General features: G+C 40.6%; 1 protein-coding gene across 1 annotated transcript in view; it reads left to right on the top strand.

The window, feature by feature from the left end:
• GMDS (GDP-mannose 4,6-dehydratase) overlaps nt 1-22,562 on the top strand; it is a 285,259-nt gene that overhangs the window by 209,562 nt on the left and 53,135 nt on the right. The window contains exon 9 of the mRNA XM_081918290.1: nt 2,549-2,645. Coding sequence (XP_081774416.1) covers nt 2,549-2,645 — 97 coding nt within the window. The remainder of the gene's footprint in view (nt 1-2,548; nt 2,646-22,562) is intronic.

Genomic DNA, 22,562 nt, shown 5'->3' with positions numbered 1-22,562 from the left:
TTAAAAAGAACAGTCTTACATTATCATGTTTAGTTCTCTCACTGAGAAGCAGGCCCATAGGAATTTATGAGACACACCAGGAGTATATGTTTTTAATCTTCAATATCATTAAGCGTTCTGTGGATTCATCCTGCTTTAAATTACTAAAAACCTGCTTTAAATGTTAATGGTGACAACCATCTTGATCTTTCCCTAGATGGGGTTCTGTTTTGATCTAGCATGTCTATACATTTTTTTTATTTTCTCCTATGTGGCTTTTGTCCTGCTTCTTGAGCAATCTTCTGAGTTTGTGTTATATCTGCCTTGAATCAGGACTCCTGCAGAGAAGGTCCTTCTGCTCTGTCAACAAATTCTGAGCAGGAAAGAAGACAAAAGTTAATGCTGACAGCTTTCTTTCTCTACTTTCAGGAATATTTCATAGTGTGTTCAAAACTGGCTGCAGAAAATACTATCATTAATATGCTTCTCTAATAAATCCTTGGAAAGAATTAACATCATTTTCCTCTAGTAATCTGACTAGCAACTGTCTCTACTTCTCTGTTATTGAAAACAAAAACTGGCTGCATGTTTTTCTGTCTAGGTTGAGCCACCCTTTCCTTGCTCCTGTTGAATCCAGCAACTACAACATCCACCTGACCACTTTTACACTTTTATTGTGGTGATGGTGAATAGTGAGTCTCTAGAAAACTCAAAGCATGAGGTCTTCCAGAGAAATAAAAATGCAGTTCTGGTCCTTTTACGGCTTCAAAGGGTTTCCTTACTCCCTTCTTCCAGAATTGACAAATAACTACCAGGAAACTGCCAACTAATGGGGAAAATCCATGGCATTCTATGAGTGTACAGGATTTCTATACAGCTGTACACTGTGCGTACAAGATTTGTCTTGCCTTGCATACTGGGGTGGGACTGGATCATTCCCTAATCTCCATTTTCTGCAGATTATAGGAAAGTTTATAGTTTTGCAACAATGAATTATGTGAACGTACAGTATAATAAACATTTGATCGCACATTGTTTTCAAAATATTCTGAAAGCTGAGTCCGTCCATCCCCCCAACCTCAAACACAGATAATGATCTTCTGCAGGCAAGCAAAATTCGCTCTTGCTTCCCATGCCAATGTCCTAGTTATGGGCCTGCCTGGCATATGGTTGAGGGTGGGACTGTTTGATGTTCCAATAAGTGCTCTGTGAGACCAAATATGCTTAGGGCCCTCTGAGCTTAAGCCTGGGAGAGAGAGGGGATTTCAGCCTTATGCAAACATATGCACACCATTTGCTCATTCTGTTTGTAATTCACCCCATGAGCATGAGGTTTACTCACCTCTTTTGTTCCATATCAGTATTTAAGACAGGCTGTAACTCGGAGTGATTCCGTGAACAGACCATATGCTGGTCCACTTCACAGAGTCAAATTTTCCCTCTTGCAAAGCCCAGCATGTGGCTTTTAGGAAGGATTCTATAAAGTCTTGCATTAATGTAATAGTGTGAAAAACAAAGGAGACCACACTTAAAAGTCCGAAAGCTTGTTTTAAAATAGTTCGACAAATTATCATGAAAGCAACGTAGAAACCAACTGAAGAACATAATTAGACAAACAAGTTTTTAGTCTGATGTTGAAATTGATTGTAGAAGTGTTTGATCTGAGCACATTTCAAGGCAAATTGGAGATTGCTTGTAGCTCTGTCATCGTTAGACCTGGGAAAATGAATGTACAAAGATGTTAAGTATCATCTTTATAGACTATGTATCAAATGATAAATGAATATATTTTTGTATTTTGTTGTCTCCTTTATATCCCTAGCCTATGTTACACATCTGTTTTTGTAAACATCTAATTTCTAACTACTCGGGCATAAATTCCACTGCTTATCAGTGTTAGTCTGTAGCAGTAAAAACTGTATTTTTGTAGCATCTTAAAGAGTAACATATTTATTGTGGCAAAAGATTCATGATCTAGTGCATGGGGAGGCAAACTAAGGTCCGGGGCCCGGATCTAGCTCAATTGCCTTCTAAATCCGGCCCACGGATGGTCTGGGAATCAGCGTGTTTTTACATGAGTAGAATGTGCCCTTTTATTTAAAATGCATCTCTGGGTTATTTGTGGGGCATAGGAATTGGTTCATTATTTTTTTTTCAAAATATAGTCTGGTCCCCCACAAGGTCTGAGGGGCAGTGGACCGGCCCCTGCTGAAAAAGTTTGCTAACCCCTCATCTAGTGCTTCTTCAGGTACAGAATCCTGTTATTTGTGTCCTTATATATATCTACTAGCAAAATATAGGACATGAGGCACCTAACAAAGTGGTGACCAGTGCCAAAAACTTATGCCGCATCTCATGCATAGTATCAGAGCACAAAACAAGTGGACCTTAAAAGCCATTGTGCTTCCGCTCTGGTCAAACCTCAGCCTCTGCTCCTGTGGCCTGAAGTGTACATTGCCCTGGAGAGCAAAATAACACCAGCCTTGTCTAAGAATCTGTGCACCAAATGCTGCTGTGACCAGACTGGTAAAGACATTATGGGGTGATGAAATGTTTGTCATCTTTGCAGGTGGGAAGGCAAGAATGAGAACGAAGTAGGTCGATGCAAAGAAACTGGCAAGATCCATGTGACAGTTAATCACAAATACTACAGGCCAACTGAAGTGGTAAGCAAAGTGATTCTTTCAGCTTTACAGAGGAATGCAAAACGAATTCAGTCACCAAATCGCTGCATTTGGGCAGCTGTTTGCAAGAGGGTTCTAACTGCAACTACTCCGTTTCCTTTCAAACGGGTAGCCATATATTTCGCTTAATTACCCTGTCTATGCAAAACAGGGATAAAACTCAGAAACCAGAATTACTGGATATTTCATGCTCTATTTAATCCAGTTTTGAATTAGCAAAGAAGATGTGGACAGTTTCTTTCTTCCAGATTGTTGCTGGAGCATAAATGCTTGAGACAGAAGTAATGATGGGTGCGATTTATTACATATTTTCCATTTGTATTTTCAAGTCTTATATCTATTCATGTGTTAAAAGTTTAAATTTATATGCTTATTTTCAGCAGTATATTCCAGCAACTAAATACATGGGAAAACTAGAAAGGAGAGGGAGAGAGGGTATTCAAAAAAATAATAAATAAAAAAATCAGTCTAGAATATAAGACCATGGAATTTTATTTTATATATTTATGTTCATCTACCTGCTGTTTGTGAATATCTTAATGGAAAGTCACTGAAAAGTCATAATTAAGACATTTCCTTTCATGTGCTGGAAATAAATTCTCTTAATTAGGCCAGAATGCTTCTAATATATCCTCATGAATTTGGAAGCAGTTTTAAAAACTGTCAGTTATTGAGAAGAACACAATTATTTATATGGCCCTGCCACAAAGAAAAGAAAATACATATTTGGCACTAGCAATCCTGATTCATTGTACTTCCATTGAAGTCAATCAAACACTAATCAATCAGTTCCATCTGCTTATGTTGATGAATGATGGTATGAAGGTTTCCATAGCCACCAATGTGCATATTAACCTTTTACAGTGTTTCATTCTAAATATTCATCATTCATTCAGCCAGATAATATGACCATTTATACTGGTGGTCACTGAATCAGCCTCCTTAGTTTGCTGTGGTAGATCATGGTGCTGGAAAACAGTACAGACTTGGCATTTTAGACAGTGATAATTTCATACGTTCTAGTACAGCATACATAAACCTATGACTCAGAGCTGTTCTAAGAATTTATAGACCACTTTCCCATCATATTGCTTTCCTTGGCATTTAGAATTAGGTTTTCAACCTTACTGAGCCAAACTCTGCACAGTACATATGCACAGTTTCTGAAAAGCCAGCCTTTTTTGTTGGTTAGAAGAATAGCCAGGTTTCAGTTTAAAGGTTTATCTAAAACTCTTCAAGCTTTTCAGGGGGTGCGGGAATAAACCATTGTGAATATGTTAATAGGAAGCTGTTACAATTGGAGCAGTGCTATCCAGCACATGTATTGCAGGAGCATATCTTTAAATATAGATACTGATATTGATATTCCTGAGCCACTGCAATGATAAGGGTAGCCTGTCACTCAAACCCAGAGTAATGAGTAATGCTTAAAATATTGATCCACATACCAATCGAAAGATAAACTGAAATTCTCAGTGGTTAGTTGTCAAAGTAGCTAAGAATATTTCCCAATATCTTCAAGGCAAGCTTTTTCCAGAAGCACTTGTTTCTGGCCTACATATACAGGGGCTTGGTTCTGAAAATAATATGTCTTTGCATTTCTGTGAAGAGTAGGGCTCTGTTAAAAGTATATTTTCAATTTAATTTCTGTAAGATTTGCCTTGTTTCCTGCTTAGCTATCTACCTCTGTCTCATTATCCTTCACTGAAATGCTTGCCTTTTTTTAGGAGGTGATTTAGAACTGAAAAGGTAATTTAAAACCTAAGAGCATTTTCATATTAAATGTTCTGTCTCTGAATAATAAGGATTTTCCCTGCACAAAGGACCAGTTATTCATACTGACTTTCAGATTGCCCATTTTTGTTGTCTATGTCCCAGTTCCCTTTCCCCGCTGCTTACAAATCTTTCACTCCAAATAAAGTTGTAGCCCTAGAATCTCGCATATTCTCGGAGGCTCTTCTCACAAGAGAACAATATTCTGCAGCTTGGAAGAAACTGTATTTCATTTTGTCCTCACTTAACTTTAAAAATAAGTCAGAAACTGGATATTATTGAGGAAATGGATAGTGCCATTACATGGTTTGGCGACTAAATGTCACTGGGCTTAGGGTGCGTCTAGGTGGAGTCTGGTCTTTTCTCATGAAAGAGAAGATCCATGTTTAGCATATTGGTTGCATCTCTTAAGGCTTTCATAATGTGGGAAAGGTTTTGTAGTGGAAGTCCCGAACTGAAACAAATGCATCTCCAAAAATATGTGTGAGATGTTGGATACTGGAACTGAGTTAATTGAGTAATTTTAAGCTTTGTTTCCCTCATCCTTTGCACCATCTTTCAAAAGTGGCAACCTGTGAGGGTGGCAATGAGAGAAACTTTTCAGTGATGGCCCCTTGGCTGTGGCATGCTCTCGCCAAACACCCAAATAACTCTCCTGGTTATTTGAAAGTTGATGTGGCTTGATTTCTGGCCTATTTTTGGTGTTCATCTTTTAGTTGGGTGGGGAAGTATATTTTCCTTGTTGGTGGCTGGTGGATGAACCCTTTTAGAACTATGTGTGTCTTTATTGCTTTAACTATTTTATGGTATCGTTGCATTCTTAACTTGTCAATCTCTTTCTGTAATAAGTGATGACTAAACTGAAATAATTATAATAATATTTGTAACTGTTGAATCTAGCTATACAGTGGTACCTCGGGTTAAGTACTTAATTCGTTCCGGAGGTCTGTTCTTAACCTGAAACTGTTCTTAACCTGAAGCACCACTTTAGCTAATAGGGCCTCCTGCTGCTGCCGCGCCGCCAGAGCACAATTTCTGTTCTCATCCTGAAGCAAAGTTCTTAACCCGAGGTACTATTTCTGGGTTAGCAGAGTCTGTAACCTGAAGCGTATGTAACCCGAGGTACCACTGTATATGCATATATCTACAATGAGTGTGGGGCAGCTGCTGTTGATTAAATAATAAGATTTTGGTTTGTGTCCTTCAGCATTTCATCTAATCACTTTATCCGGAATTGTAGATCTTCCTTTTTGATATTGTATAAATACTTGATGTGGAATAAAGACAGAAGCAGAAAATGGAGAGGGAAGGGGATAATCATTGTTAAAAAGAGAAGAGCATGTGGGTTGGGGGTGTGGAAGGTGGGTGTTTTACAAGAAGAGAAAGCAGGATGGGCAGCTAATTCCTAACTCGGGGGCTTTGTGTGCATGGAAGTTACCTTTCATATTTGTTCCCTGCTAGCCTCATGCTTCCTCTAAACTCTCCCCAGCTCTTTCCTCCGGCTCAGACCACAGATTACATCATAGCATAGGGAAAGTATGACTCAATGGAGGAAAGAAATCATGATGTTCAGACATTCTGTTTAAAAGACTGTTTGCATACAGAATTACCAGAGGTGGTCAAGTTGTTAAGAGCAGGGCTGTAAATACACAGTGATTACGCAGAATGTCATATTAGATTCAGAAGACAGGCTACTGAGTATATCGGTTTTCACTCTTGAAAACAGCAGCTTTCCTTATGGCTGCACATATTTGCCTGAGAGTGTGTAAGCAGCCACAGGAATTGCTGAATAAGGGCTTCAGGTCATCATCATCTGAAGCCCACCACCAAGAAAGCTTAGGCTGGTGGCAGATGACCAGAACAGCACAATTTCTGTAGGCACAACCCACTGTGCAGTTCCCTTGCTAAGATGGTCAGACTAGCCCAGGCATAGGCAAACTCGGCCCTCCAGATGTTTTGGGACTACAATTCCCATCATCCCTGACCACTGGTCCTGTTAGCTAGGGATGATGGGAGTTGTAGTCCCAAAACATCTGGAGGGCCGAGTTTGCCCATTCCTGGACTAGCCCCATCTTTTTATATCATATTTTGCCTTGGGGGCAGAAAGGCAATTAATGAATTAATAATAACACCAGCAATAATAGTTCAGTGCCATATTCTCTCCACTGCTCTCTAGTAGGAGAAGAATAAGTTACAAAAAATTCTAATTTGCATAATTTAAGTAGGCCACTGAAGTCAGCATTTGTAGTTGCATATTTTCACCTTAATATGGAATATTATTTTGTGTACAAGGCCCATCCAATCCTGACTATAAAATGGTATTTGAAATGAGAAATCTGCCATTAGTTTTTTTATTTTCAACATTTGTTAGTTGACTGAGGTTGCAATTCTAACCCCATTTACTGGGGAGTAAGCCCGACTTCATCCAGGCTAGCTTCTGAATAGATATGGTTAAAAAAATACAGTAAATATTAAAAACACATCTCTAGATGTGTGTCAAGACATCATATTTCTGATGAGTCCTGAGATTTACTCCTGACATGCTTCTCAGACTTGTCAGATTTTTCTTTCAGTAAGGTAGTCATCATACTAAATCAATACCTCACAATGGCTTAACCACCTAAAACTAGTCATGTTTGTCCACTATTAAAGGAATGGTTTCATTCTTAAAGCACATGTGCATTTGGTATTTGCTTTGTCTAACCCCCCAAAATGTGGTGTTCACTTGCCTAAAAAGAAGAAAGAAGTGTATGTTTTTAGGACCCACCTTGTTTTTTGGGTTGTAAGTTGTTTTATATCATTTTTGATATTGTTTTTAATGCTGTTACTCACCCTGGGACGTTACAGTGAAGGGCAGGAAATAATAAATAAATGTTCATTTTCTGATATTGCTTCCCTCCAGATCTCACTCCTCCTTCCTTTTATATGGAAAGGACATGTTGTTGGAATGTTTGTGACAGTTCGGTAACTCTTTTCCCCATCCTAAAATTATATTTTTTAATCTTTCTTGGCTTATATCACATGCCTAGTCCAATATCCATTTCCTTCATTTTCTATCTGTCAATTCGTTTATATGTTAGTAAGTTTTACACACACACACACACACACACACACATCTCTTCTTTATAGTTTTCATTAATCTCTATATCCCTACTTTACCACACTTGGCCTCAGTTGCCCTTTTACTTCTTCATACGACACCGGAATAAGCTTTGCGTTTTTACCCTCTTTGAGGGGTGGGGGGGATGATTTTTAATACTCAGCTCTCTACGTTTCCCAGACTTCACAAGATTCCAATAAAAAACTCCTCAGGGCGTATCATATTCCTCCAAAGTCGGCTCTGCTCAAGTCCAAAGCATTTGTGGCAGTTCGTACTCTGAAGAGTTATGACTCTTCAAAATATAACGAAACTGATCACAAAATCCCAGTTCTTTTCTCCCACTTCCGCACACCCCCCACCCTTTTCCATACATATCCCATTTCCTGCATTTACATTCCAAATGGGCCATGAGTCTGAACATAGTTCAAACAGCTGAACAAGAAATATCCATCTTAGTTGTTTAAAGGTCCATCTTCCTATCACTGTGTCTGTATGCAACCCATGGTGTCAGGGCGGATCTGAACATTGCACTACAGGAAGAAAAACCCTTAGCGGTTGTTTTTCCATGACTAACAGCCTTTGTCTTATGACAAAATCTTCTTACCTATAGAGGAAGATCCTTATGCACTTTCTTTTCCCAAACCGGAGGTTTATGTCAACATCTGAAAATCACTACTTTAGTAAATTATTACTTTTTATTGTCTTTCTCGAGTGAATCACTGTGTCAGCCAAAATATTTATATCATTACTTACTTTAGACTCAACAGTAAGCTTTCTCCAGAGTTACCATCTTGCCAATCTAAAAGGGATCTGGGGTTGTTTTTGTTGTTTTCCAAGCTCGGCATAATCATAGGGTTGCCGTATCCCAGCCCACCCAACCCACAGGTTGCCTAATTTGCATATTATGCCATTTGTTTGCTGATTTTGCAAACCAAGCCACGAGTTGGGAAACGGCTCTGAATTTTTCAGCTGCTTTTCTACTTCAAACCGCCTCATTCGGAAGTTGCTTAACAAACAGATGGCTTGGCTTTTTGTGGATGTTACATGGAAAAGTTAGTACAGTGTGTTTTTAACCCTCAAAGGCTAAATTGTCTGCTTGTGCGCACATGCATCTTAAGTGTTGTCATAAGTCTGTATTGTTCTCTCATCCAAAAGATGCTAAACTGTGTAGCACTATCTCATGGCTCCTAACTGCTCAGGAAAGTGGAGAGTGGTGTGTGTGTGTGACCTTCCCTTGTTACTGAAAGACCTGACTTCTGTCACAATGTTTCCTCCTTCATGTACAGAAGCATCTACTGAGGTGCTTCATAACTTTCCCCTTACATCATTTTTACTTTTCTGACTCAGCCCAGTGATATCCAATCCTGAGAATCCTGGGAGATGCCAAACATTGGAATCATCCTGCACTGCCCTGTTCAGTTTAACCAGTTGTTGCCCTTTGTTTCATCCTACTTCACCTCCACATTTTTCCAGCCACTCGCACTGCTGACCTTGCCTCCTGCCCCGCCTCTTCTAGCCCCCGCTGCTGTCATTCTTGAGCTTTTAAAACCAGCCATGTGTCATCTGTGAACTCCACGTCTTCATTGATCTTCCTGAGAACATCAGCTTGTCCCTCTAAATCTGCTATCTGATCCTTTCCAACTGACAGCTCTCGGCCTCAAAAAGGTATACCCTTACTTCCTCGGATTTAAGTGAAAGCCACCTTATCCTCTAAATGTGGCATCTCGCTGGCCGTGCAGTTGTTACCTTTTCCTTTATATCAAGGAAGCTGGCTAGAGCAGGTAGCTATTAACTCCTTTAAACAATCTGGAAACGGAAGAGGCAGAGGATGACATGTCTGTTTACAACGAAATAGCGAGAGAGGCTCTGACAAATGCCCAGCACGGCCTTTTGTTTTCATTGCTTGTTTTGGGGGCCAGTTAACAGCCAACACAACAGGGCCTTGGCTAGGAGACATTACCCAGACCTGGGCCTTCCCCTTAATGACAGCTAAGAAGTGCAGCGGATGTTGTTAAAATGGGCAAGAAAAAAAACCACCCATCTTGTATATAATGAAATAAATATAGCCATAGTTCTAGATATTTTTCTGTATAGTTAGGGTACTTGAAGCAGCGGCTATCGGGCATATGGGTGGGGCTAAAACCCTTACCAGTTCTGAATTTTTGGTTCAGCCCTGATGAAAAGGACAAGTGTTTTAATAATCCAAAAGCCACAGGAGGATAACACGTTTTAGTATGGGCCACTAGAGTGTCAAATAAATAAGGACTGCTATGTTGCCCACTATTCTGTGACGTTTTAATTGGTCCTAATACAAGTTTTACTCAACTGTAATGTTTGAATTTGTTCTAATGGATTTACCCGGCTACCTAATTTTTTGGCATGCTTTAAAATGGAAATGATTTGCCTATTTGTTCAAAGTAATGACTGGCTAGGGATTTCTTGTTCATTGGGGATTTGTGAATGGTTTGTTTAATTTGCTTGCATTAATTGATTTTGTTGCTTTGGGCCAAATGGGGGCTGATACAGAAAAGAAGACTTTTCAAGATACCGGCTTCGCCTCTGCAGCTCCACTGCCAAACCCTTTTTATTTTATTTTATTTTATTTTATTTTAGTCTTATTTGTGAAAAATTCTATTCTGCCAGTGTTAAGAGGAAAAACCATGGTGGTGAACCATGATCATCTCGAAACCATTCTTTTAATTAATAGTGGTGTTCAAATAGGTTTTACTCAGAGTAGCCCCACTGAAATCAACTTAGTTATGTTCATTAATTTTAGTGGGGTATACTTGGAATACAGCTTAGTTGAATACCACCCTGTCATTATAAATCACAACACCAATAGAATCAGTATTTTCCCAATTGTATATTAAACACTCTTCAGTTGAATGCACAGAATAAAAGTTATAGCCATTCCCCCCTCCAGGTTGTCTCTCAAAAACATATTTTCTACACATCCCCCTCACATGAATACTTCTTTTAGCCATATAGACATTCTCTTTTGATTGGAATTGTCTTGTCTTATATATATATATATTTCTTCAGAAACAGCTTCTAAATCCCTACATTTTCTGGCAGTGTTTCTCATGATCCTAGACTCTGTTTCTGTGTGTTGAGGGGATTAAGAAAGTTGACTGTGATGATCACATAGTTAACAGGGGAAATGCGAGGTATTTGTAAAACCTCAGGTGAGTGATGTGACCGAGTTTGCTCTGTGTGGTATGTTGGTAACTATGCAACAAAGCCTGCCAAGCCCGCTTGTGTCACTGCTGAGTGCGTGTTGTGACATTTACTCTTCACTCCAAACAGTCTTCCTGTAGTGCTAATCCCGTGAGGTTAGAACAGCCTTTTATCCTGCACATAGTAAAGGTTAAAGATGCTACACGAGATTTTTTTTCTTTCTTTCTACAAAGGTATGATCAAGTTCTCTACCCCCACCTTTCCTCCTGTGCTTAAAAAAAGTTGCTGCTACATTGCTATGGATCCAAAGAATTACGAGGAGAAAGAAAACAGCTGCTGAAACTTTTCTGCAAATGCTTCACTGGAGTTCTCCGTCCTCGGTTTCTGCATAGCACACACAGAAACACTAATTTTGGATTTCCTTTCTTCACACAACACTCAGGTGCGAGGTCTTAAAACAGCACTTCCATGAGTGGAAATAGGGGTGGACTTTGGTATCATGGCATCCTGAGCAAGGACATAATTTGGTGCCCCCCCCCCTCCCAGAAATACTTTTCATTTTCACAATACAGTGGTACTTCTGGTTAAGAACTTAGTTCATTCCAGAGGTCCGTTCTTAACCTGAAACTGTTTTAACCTGAGGCACCATTTTAGCTAATGGGGCCTCCCGCTGCTGCTGCACCGCCATTGCATAATTTCTGTTCTCATCCTGAAGCAAAGTTCTTAACCCGAGGTACTATTTCTGGGTTAGCGGAGTCTGTAACCTGAAGTATCTGTAACCCGAGGTACCACTGTACTGTACAGTCGTGCCTTGGTTTCCGAACGTAATCCGTTCCGGAAGTCCATTCGACTTCCAAAACGTTCTAAAACCAAGGTGTGGCTTCCGATTGCCTGCAGGAGCTTCCTGCACTTCAGCGGAAGCTACATCAGATGTTCGGCTTTTGAAAAGCGCTTGAAAACCAGAACACTTACTTCTCGGTTTTTCGAGAACCATTCGAGAACCAAAACGTACAAGTACCAAGGCGTTCGAGAACCAAGGTATGACTGTAATTCATTTTGGTACAGTTGCTTTTTTATGGATCTTCTCAGTAGGTACCTAGGTACATATAGGTTGTTGTTGTTGTTTTGCACACACACACCCCAGCTTGGTGCTCTGTGTGGAGGAACCAGCCGCACTGACCTAAATCCAGCCCTAGTTGAAAGGGCACCTTTAACCCTAACCCCACAGTGCCCATTCAAGCTCAGTTTAAAAGGGAAGACCATATTTTAGAAACAAAGCATTTACTTGATCTATAAAACCCAACCAAATTCTTAACCCCCAGGATGTGGTGCCAGAAGAGACTCTGGACAAGTAATCCGTTAAAATAAACAGTGGTCACCCATATTGGCTTGCAGTGAATTTGGGCAGAAGGCTTCCTGAAGAGATGAAGTCAACAAGGAAAGAGAAAATAAAAAGTATTCATAAATAAATCAGATTTTGCATGCAGTCAGCATAGGATTCTGGTAACAGTTTTTGAAGAGATATTCACAGGTTTCCCACCATGTGAGGGGCCCACCTCTGAATTTGCACCATTCTGCTCTACCAGGAATGGTTTTATTTGTCAGATATATATATATATATATATATATATATATATATATATATATATATATATATATATATATATGCTTTCGTAGATTTTCACGGGTACAGGAATGCAGGTTTTGGTGTCCTCGGGTGTCTTCCCGTGTAAAAGTTGGGGTGTCTAGGCGACGTTTCGACGAGGTCTCACTCGTCATCTTCAGGCTGGTGCTTTCGGCTTCTTGTTACTGGAACAGAGCAGGATCTCAGTGTTTGAGTTCCTATAAATACTGTTGAGGGGGTGTGGTGTATAGCCTCCAATGTTCTGGGCAGAGAGGAAGTTCCCAGGCTAGTGTGCCTTTTCTTCTTCGATGTTGTATCTCTCTTCACACAAGTGCCCATTAATGAAGCCTTGACAGCCATTCAAAACAAATACAATCCCCTCGAATACATCTTGGACCTGACCAACCACTGCCTAACCAACACGTACTTCATCCACAATGGACAAAGATACAAACAGATAGAAGGAGCACCTATGGGATCACCCCTCTCACCGGTCATCGCAAACCTGTACATGGAACACTTTGAAACCAATGCTTTAGACAAGTCAGAACACAAACCCAAACTTTGGCTCAGATATGTTGACGACACCTTTGTAATTTGGCCACACGGGAAGGAAAAACTGGATAGCTTCCTCACACATCTCAACAGCCTACACCCCAAAATACAATTCACTATGGAAATAGAAGCTAACAACCAACTTCCCTTCCTTGACGTCCTAATCTACAAAAAACCTGATAGCTCCCTAGGACACACTATCTACCGGAAAAAAACACACACCAACCGCTACTTACATGCACAATCACACCACCACCCTGCACAAATAAACTCCGTAGCCAAGACTCTCATCTCCAGAACCAAACGCCTGGCTGACAAAGACCACTTGACAACTGAGTTACAGAATCTCTCAAATGTGTTAATTGCCAATGGATACCAGCAAAACAGGGTTACGAAGCTAATCCAAAAAGAAACACCCCCCAAAAACCAAAACACAGAAGAAAACAATGGCATGGCCCTCCTTCCTTATATCAAGGGCACTACAGATAAAATTAGCAAAATCCTCCATAAACACAATATCAAAACAGCCTTTTGCACCAACCAAAAAATAGCCAATATCCTCAGAAACCCCAAGGATAAAATCCAGTTGGAAAACCAAGGGGTCTATGAAATACCCTGCAAAGTCTGCCCAGCCACGTACATTGGACAAACAAACAGACGAATAAATGCACGTATCGCAGAACACAAGAATGCCGTCAAAAAAGAAGAAAAAACTTCCTCTCTTTTCCAACACATGAAAGAAACAGGACACGAAATTAATTTTGCAGATTCCAAATTGCTCTTTAACATGGAACATCACCACAAGAGAATAATCATGGAAGCCATCGAGATAGAAAAACACCCTCACAACATGAACAAGCGTGACGACACATCCCGCTTGCCAGACATCTGGAAATTAGCCCTCCCCACAAAAACTGACACCAGATCCAGAGGCACACAGAACGCCATCACCAATCAACCCACACCAGACCCAAACCCAGACCCTCTCCACAGATAAATTACAGACACCATCCAGTAGCCAAACCATGGTGGCACCTCCGGATGCTGCACCCCCCTGCAATCCCTACACAGATCTGGCTGACACAGGCCACAAAACCACAGCTCGCCCCTATACACGAAGCCAAGCCAGAGCACAACTAAGTGCAGTACAGCCATCTTCTCAGAAAAACTCTTCACAAAGTTCAAGAGGTCAAGACACAAAGACTTTAGCAACTAATCCACACCTAATGACCCACCTAAGTGGTACTCAGGATATCACTCAAGAAATCACTCAAGATATCCCTCAAGTAATTAAGGAACAAAAGAAGAAAAGGCACACTAGCCTGGGAACTTCCTCTCTGCCCAGAACATTGGAGGCTATACACCACACCCCCTCAACAGTATTTATAGGAACTCAAACACTGAGATCCTGCTCTGTTCCAGTAACAAGAAGCCGAAAGCACCAGCCTGAAGATGACGAGTGAGACCTCGTCGAAACGTCGCCTAGACACCCCAACTTTTACACGGGAAGACACCCGAGGACACCAAAACCTGCATATATATATATATATATATATATATATATATATATATATATGCAGGTTTTGGTGTCCTCGGGTGTCTTCCCGTGTAAAAGTTGGGGTGTCTAGGCCTGAAGATGACGAGTGAGACCTCGTCGAAACGTCGCCTAGACACCCCAACTGCCTGAAGATGACGAGTGAGACCTCGTCGAAACGTCGCCTAGACACCCCAACTTTTACACGGGAAGACACCCGAGGACACCAAAACCTGCATTCCTGTACCCGTGAAAATCTACGAAAGCATATATATATATATATATATATATATATATATATATATATATATATATATATATCTTTTCTGTTTTTGTAATTGTAAACTATATTATAGTAATCCATCCTTGCAATGAAGGGTGTGCAAGAAATTTTACAAATAAATAAACAAATCAATTTAAATGTGGTTGTGATAGCAGTCAGGACCAGCCCTGTTATTAGGCATAGCGAGTTTTGCCATGAAGGTGGCTTTCCATACTTCCTTTGCTGAGATCCCAGGTTATAAACGTTGATGAGTGTATGCAATCAGCAGAAATGCAGATGCTACAATTCCTTGGCTCAAGAACAAGGTGCCTTCTGTCTCAGGGAACTCATCCTCCTTGCTGGAAACTCCCTGGATGTCACATTAAAAGAGCTGAACTTTGTTTCTTTTGCATAGTCTCCAGTCATGGGTGGCTCAATAGGAAGTCTGTTCTGGAAGCCAAGCCCTTTCTTTGCATTTGTAGTTTAGCAAGGTGTGTAAAACCCCTAATTAACAATCCAAAACGGTAAACTTAAGATCTTCAGTGAGTAGCCTGTGTTTAATATATACGGCCTGGGGTGTGAATGTGTAGTAAAAGCAGTGTGAAATTCACACAAGCATTTGAACTGGATTTGCATGTGGACGTACAAAGCTGAAGTTCAGAGCTTTTGGTCCATGTGGTGCTTTCTATTATGCCTGCAAGTGTACATAGGTAAAGGTAAAAGGACCCCTGATCGTTAGGTCCAGTCGTGACTGACTCTGGGGTTGCGGTGCTGATCTCGCTTTAGTGGCCAAGGGAGCCAGCGTACAGCTTCCGGGTCATGTGGCCAGCATGACTAAGCTGCTTCTGGCGAACCAGAGCAGCGCACAGAAACGTCGTTTACCTTCCCGCTGGAGTGGTACCTATTTATCTGCTTGCACTTTGATGTGCTTTTGATCTGCTAGGTTGGCAGGAGCCGGGACTGAGCAACAGGAGCTCACCCCATCACGGGGATTCGAACCGCCGACCTTCTGATCGGCAAGTCCTAGGCTCTGTGGTTTAACCCACAGCGCCACCCAAGAGTCCAAGGGCATGCGTAGCCTTTTGTTATTTCAGGTCATCATGCTTCCAAATAGGAGCACTTTGCATGTGCAGTTTATACAAGGCAGGGAGCACTTGGTTTTGTTTTGGTTATCAACAGAGATGTCAGAAGAATCCATTGAAAACAGACTATCAAGTGTTTCCTTTCATCCACGTTGTGGCAAGGATTCTTTCTATGGAAGACATTCACTTTAGTTCTCTATAACTTGGTAGTAGTAGTAGAAGTAGTAGTAGTATACCACCCTTCATCCGTGCATCTGAGGATGGTTCAAAACAAAAAATTACAATATTACAACCACAAAATGCATAAATAAAACATGCACCCATTATATGTAAACAGATAGGTAAATTGCTTTGTAATACACATACATACTCAATTATGTATACAGCTTCTTCTTTGCTTTTTTTGTTCCTGAAGGCAATCTATGTGCACTAAGGTTCATTTTGCTCAAAAGTGAATTCCACTGAATTTAGTGAGTCTTACTCCCAGTTAGGTGGGGTTAGGATTTCAGTCATAATGTTCTTCCTGGGTTTTTTTTGTTTTTGTTTTTTAAATGGAATGCATCACTCATTATTGTTATTTTCACATTGAAATAAGTAATATCTTTGGTTACCTGTTAATGTTATCTATTCTCCTCTGTTAAAGTCCTAGACTCTTTGTCAAAGTGGGTGGAACTATTTGGCCCTTAATTTTGACCACCCTAAATCTTCATTTTAAAGGTAAAATTAGATTTAAAAAGCCTTTCCTTCCCCCATTGACTTACTGGTCATTGCTGGTACTTCCTGGTACCTGAGGTAAACGAGATAGGATGGCAAGTTGATACTTAACTGTGAAATGTGGTAGCAAGAGTGGTTGCAATCTTGGCTCCACTTAACTGGGAGTAAGCTCCACTGAATTCAATGGAACTACTTCTTGGTAGACATGGCTAGGCTTGCACCATAGATTGTTTTGTGATAGGCCATTAGCCACTTCATTAACTTTGTCCTTAAGGTATCACAAGGCTCTCTGTTGTTTTAGCTGCAAAAGACTAACGGGGCTACCCCTCTGGAAATTAATTAATTTTGAAAGGGAAGATTCGGGGACCATAATTGTTTTGTAAATATATTTTTGATGACCGAGATCAGCCTGTTGTGTGATATGGCCAAAAGGGAACACGGACTCGTGCAAAATAAACAAACTGCGTAGAAATTTTTAAAATACCAGATGAAAGTGTGAATGGATATCGGATAGGACTGAGCTCCTACATCCCTAGTTATCATTAATGTATTGAACACTTTTAAAAGTTTAAAAGAACATAACTAGAGCAGAGTCTCAGCTGCTCTGTGTAGTGTGCTTCATTGTGAGAAGGGGGAGTAATCTTTTCATTTATGAATATGCTTGCATAGGAAACCTAAAACAATTAAAATAATAGTAAAGAAAAGACAGTGTTGTGTTAAAGTCCCAAAGGCCAACTTGGGGGGGGGGGGGGAGATTTAATTTGTCTGCAGAAACTCATCAGGAAGGTGGCTGTATAGGAACCCCATTAATATTAATAATGGAGCACAATTTCTGTTCTCATCCTGAAGCAAAGTTCTTAACCCGAGGTAATATTTCTGGGTTAGCGGAGTCTGTAACCTGAAGCGTATATAACCCGATGTACCACTGTATAGAAGCTCAATTATGTTCCAGAGGTGAGGGATTCCTTTTACCGTTCCCTCTGTGGCATCTTGTATATCAAAACCTGTATATTTTTGGTGTGGTAAATGCACACTCTTGTGCTAAGCCACTCTCACATCTGGAAAACGGCCATGATTTTGCTAGCAGTGCAGGATAGCTCAGTCAGTAGAGCATGAGTCTCTTAAGAGCATGAGTTGTGGGTTTGAATCCTACCTTGAGGGAAAGATTCCTGCATTGCAGGGGGTTGGACTAAATGACACTTGTGGCCCCTTCCAATTCTACAATTCTATGATTCTATAATTATAAGGAAAGGTGAAAGCTATTCCCTCCAACCAGCATTACCAGGCAGTGCTGTAATCTGTGTTACCATATAATGTGGACTCTTTATGTCCCTGTACAAAAACTTGGTAAAAATTGTATTGCTAATACAGGTCATTAGTTTTCAGTGTTTCATTTCTAAGTAGAGATTTCAGTGTTCGGACCTGTAAACGGCTGTTCTCTGACTTGGAATGTCTTACCCACTAATCCCAGCTGGTAAAGAGAGAGAGATTATGCATATGCTCAAAGTCTACCTTGTTCTTAATTTTTTTATTTCATATGTTCCAGTTCTGACAGTTGCCACTTTCAGGGCTGAGCTGTTGCTCAAATTAAGCCTGGTGCTTTCTATACTGATGTTCTCACATATATGTAGTTGCACACCACCCCTGTCTCCAATTGGGGTGAGATTCCAAGGGTTCCAGTCACTTACCCAGGGTTCTTGTTTCCTTTGGAATGAGTTACAGTGGAGACCGTGGTGTCTTTATGATATATGGTTTATTTACACATATATACAACCTGTTCCTACAACCTTGCCACAATCTTGCTGTGACCCAGGCCTTTTTAAAACACTGCCATCAAGATAGAGCTCATGCTTTTAACAAAAAACACAGTTATTTAACACAGTTATTTTTGTTACTATATTGTGATCTGTGCTTTCACATTGTTGTTGTTTGGAACTGGAGGTTAGATAAATGCTTTTACAATGGCATTAGAAATGTGCACTGTCATGCAGAAAGCAATGTGAATATACCTTGTTACAATTAACTCTAAGAAGGATGCTGAATGAAGTTCTCGAACTTTGTTGTTGTTTAGTCGTTTAGTCGTGTCCAACTCTTCGTGACCCCATGGACCAGAGCACGCCAGGCACTCCAGTCTTCCACTGCCTCCAGCAGTTTGGTCAAACTCATGCTGGTAGCTTTGAGAACACTTTCCAACCATCTCGTCCTCAATCTTGTGCCCTCCATCTTTCCCAACATCAGGGTCTTTTCCAGGGAGTCTTCTCTTCTCATGAGGTGGCCCAAGTATTGGAGCCTCAGCTTCATGATCTATCCTTCCAGTGAGCACTCGGGGCTGATTTCCTTAAGAATGGATAGGTTTGATCTTCTTGCAGTCCATGGGACTCTCAAGAGTCTCCTCCAGCACCATAATTCACAAGCATCAATTTTTCGGCAACCAGCCTTCTTTATGGTCCAGCTCTTACTTCCATACATCACTACTGGGAAAACCATAGCTTTAACTATACACACCTTATATGGATAGGGCTTAAGTTTGCCAGCTGGCCAGAATGCTTGTAGATCTGAAACAGTGAGTTAGCTAGTATGATGTATTTTCATTGCATATTCCTCCTTCCTAAATTCACACCTAGTAGTAATTAGTGGTGTAGCATTCACCAGCCCATGTTTATACAACAGATATATATGTATATCTTGCCCTCCATTCTTGAATGAATGATCATGGTCATTCTTTCAGATACTGTACAGATTCATGCTTCCAGACAGTGGTGGCACCAGGACAATAAAGTGAAACAATAGCACAAGCCTCTCCCCTTTGTCACTGCCAACCTTCCAAGTGAAGAGCCGGTCACAGGAAAGCCCAGTTTGCATTAAAATATTTGATTTATATGGGAGATTGGCAACATAGCAGAGGCAGCGGGTTTTGCACTGCTTTTCCAGCACACTAATTCAGCAGTGCTCTAAGCTCATGTGTAACTTTGTGTTAGGATGAATTCACGCAACCATATTGGAAGGTTAGGAATGAGGTGTTTGGATCTGTGTAGCGATTTTGCACATGGAGCCACATTTTTTTCTCGTCACAACTCAGCCCGTGTTTATTGTGCTGCTGCTGCAAGTGGGGGCCTCTTATCGCAACCATTTCAGCCTGTAGTGGTTTGGGGGAAAGCCCATTTCCATTTGTGAGATCACGGAAATGCAAACAGCATTACAGAGAAATTTATTTGCGCAAGGGATGAGGCATTGAAAAAAGCCATGATTTAGTACAAGCCTCTCGTTTAACACCTCAGATTGTCTTTGCATATATGCGGGCTAGATTCCAACAGCATTAGGAAATAAATCTTTGGTGGATAATAATCTGAAGTGCAAAAGCCAGCAGATGTAATTCAACACAATTGATAATCTCTGTATAGTGCAGTCTTCAAGCTAAATTATCATGGAGACTAATTAACTTTTTCACAGAGACAGCATTTCCCTCCAGAGGAAGAGTAAGGTCATTGGCGGGCTAAGAACCACTGCATGCCTTGGCCTTTGCTTGTTCCATATGGGAATTTAGCCTTGTGGTCCTGGAAACTCACAAGTACATAGACAAAAAACCCTAAAACCTATCAGTTTATCACATTATGCCATGGGACTTTTATCAGCCTTGTTCTTTCTTCTCTTTGCCTGCCTTTTTCGCTGCAGAAAGAGTGGGTTTTATTGCGCTACAATAAAATGGAATCATTTGGATCTTATCATGCATGGGGGGGAATTAGTAGTTTGAAGCATTTACTTCAGATAATTGTACACTGAGAGCATTAACCTTATTTTTGTATGCCAAACTCAGTTTCCTGCTAACTTGAGGGGTTTTCTTGTCTGGTTTGTTTTTGCTTTTTCCGAGGGGCTGTGCACTACCTTTATCACAGCTAATTGCTTACTGCAAAAAAATGAACCGTCAATGAGACGTCAGCTGACATTGTTTGTCGAAAGCTAAATGTGTGCATATCAAATGTTGTCTGGGACACAAGCAAATTCAAAGTGTAATTTCTTGCCAAGAAAACTGGCTTTCTTGGCAAAGTACCTTATTAATATTTTCAGCAGAACTTCAGCTTTTCGACTGCCTTTGGTACAGGAAGGAGCCATATCGGCATTCTAGTCCAATTCAGGATTTGACAGTGCCCAAGGGAAAGGATGCGTCAGTTTTAAGGAATCCCCCTCACACCCCACAGATCTTGGAAATCTTAACATATATAACATCATGTCTGCCTTTAAGAAGCAAATATTGTTCTCAGGATCAGCTTTCATGGGTTTTTTTTTATCTTTTCTGTGCACAAGTAATTTAGAGCTTTTTATGGGAGACAGTTTGACTTAGAATTCAGGTTGGCTGATGTTATATGTCACTCGTCAGTATGAAATTTAATTAGCTGTATGTGATTAGCAACGTGTAAATAGATGTCGCTGAAAGGTGATAAAGAATAATGTTTCAAGCCACTTGGATCCTTAGGAAGTGTAAATTAGTGTAGTTTCATTTACTGTTCTTATTGTCTCTCTTTTTTAAAAAAACTTTTTCAGTGAAATGTTGAGTAACATTCTTGGCATTATCAACAGTTTTGGGAAGTTATGTATTCCTTAGAAAGTAGGTTAGGTTTAAACTTCTTCATTCTGGGGCGGAAATCCAGAGTTCATGGGAAGCGTTTATGACAGTTTTCACATGTATTCTGGGCCTTTTGAGTGGATTCTTCCTATTGTAATCCTAGCCTCAGTTCACCCTGGAAGCCTTCCAGAAAGCCAGGAGATTTCTGTAAATCTCAGTGTCTACATTGTAGTTCTTGGAGGTGGGCATGAGGCTCTTCAGTTCTTACGTATGGATCTTGCCAAATTTATACACCCATGAAAATATGATGTGTGGACACGTGAATGCATGTTGCTTGCTTCCTTCTGAACAGTATACAGTATATAAAAATGCTGACGGTGTCCCTACATTGTCGTGGCTTTTCTATCCAAGCAAGGAAATAACTCACTTGGATGATTCTACAGCAGATACATCTGTCCATTATTTCCCCTTGTTATGCGAAGAGAACACGTAGGCTTGCATCCAACATAGCACTAAGTCTCTAGTTTCTTTAGCACAAGAATTTAACCTTGTGTAACAGAACATCCCCCCCCCCCCATCTTCCCCCTGTGCCCGCTAAATCTGTCCTGGAGTTCCCCCAACTGTCTGGAGCCATTTGCCTTCTTCAAGCAGACATTTTCTTCAGTTCAGCAACCCTTAACGCTTTTGAGTTCTTTGTGTCCCTGCGGGCTCTTCACACAGTACATATCTAGGAGGGTTACATACGCTTCAGGTTACAGACTCCGCTAACCCAGAAATAGTACGTTGGGTTAAGAACTTTGCTTCAGGATGAGAACAGAAATCGTGCTCTGGCGGTGCGGCAGCAGCGGGAGGCCCCATTAGCTAAAGTGGTGCTTCAGTTTAAGAACGGTTTCGGGTTAAGAACAGACCTCCAAAAGGAATGAAGTACTTAACCCGAGGTACCACTCTATATGTAAAAGTGTAAGGTGCAGATGAAATGAATGGATCTTTGGAAACATTTACTGTCATACAGGTATACACACCAGAGTGCCAGGGTTGTCTGCAGATCCTTGTACACTTGTTACAAAACAATGTTTGTTCTCTCTCTTAATGCATGGAATGGCCTTTAAAGAGGGCGTAAATGGTTGTCTTCTTTAAAGAAGAATACCTCTGAACTGTCATGCAAATGACAATGACAGAGCCTGTTCCACAGCTTTCCAGGATGCCCCTGCCTACTAGAATACAAAGAACTTCTGTCTGTCTCAAATTGCAAAACACAGGGGATATTATAATTAATACTATTAATTACTAAATTTGTGCATTGCCTATGCCAGTGCCTCTGGGCAACTTACGACATACAAAATAGGAGATGCAATTAAAAATCTGTAAGCGTAATTACTTTAAAATTATATATAAAGCTATGTAAAAAGTGTTTCACTTGGAATGGCCATCCCAGTAAGACAACGTAACAAACTATTGTTAATTCCAAGGGTGAGACCCAATTGTGATGTCCCACTTAAGTAGCAGGCTTCAGCTTG

Source organism: Podarcis melisellensis (genome assembly GCF_964234715.1).
Source record: "Podarcis melisellensis genome assembly, chromosome: 7".
Classification (NCBI taxonomy): Eukaryota; Metazoa; Chordata; class Lepidosauria; order Squamata; family Lacertidae; genus Podarcis; species Podarcis melisellensis.
Note: the sequence above shows the minus strand (reverse complement) of the source record. Positions and strands in the feature narration are given on the sequence as shown.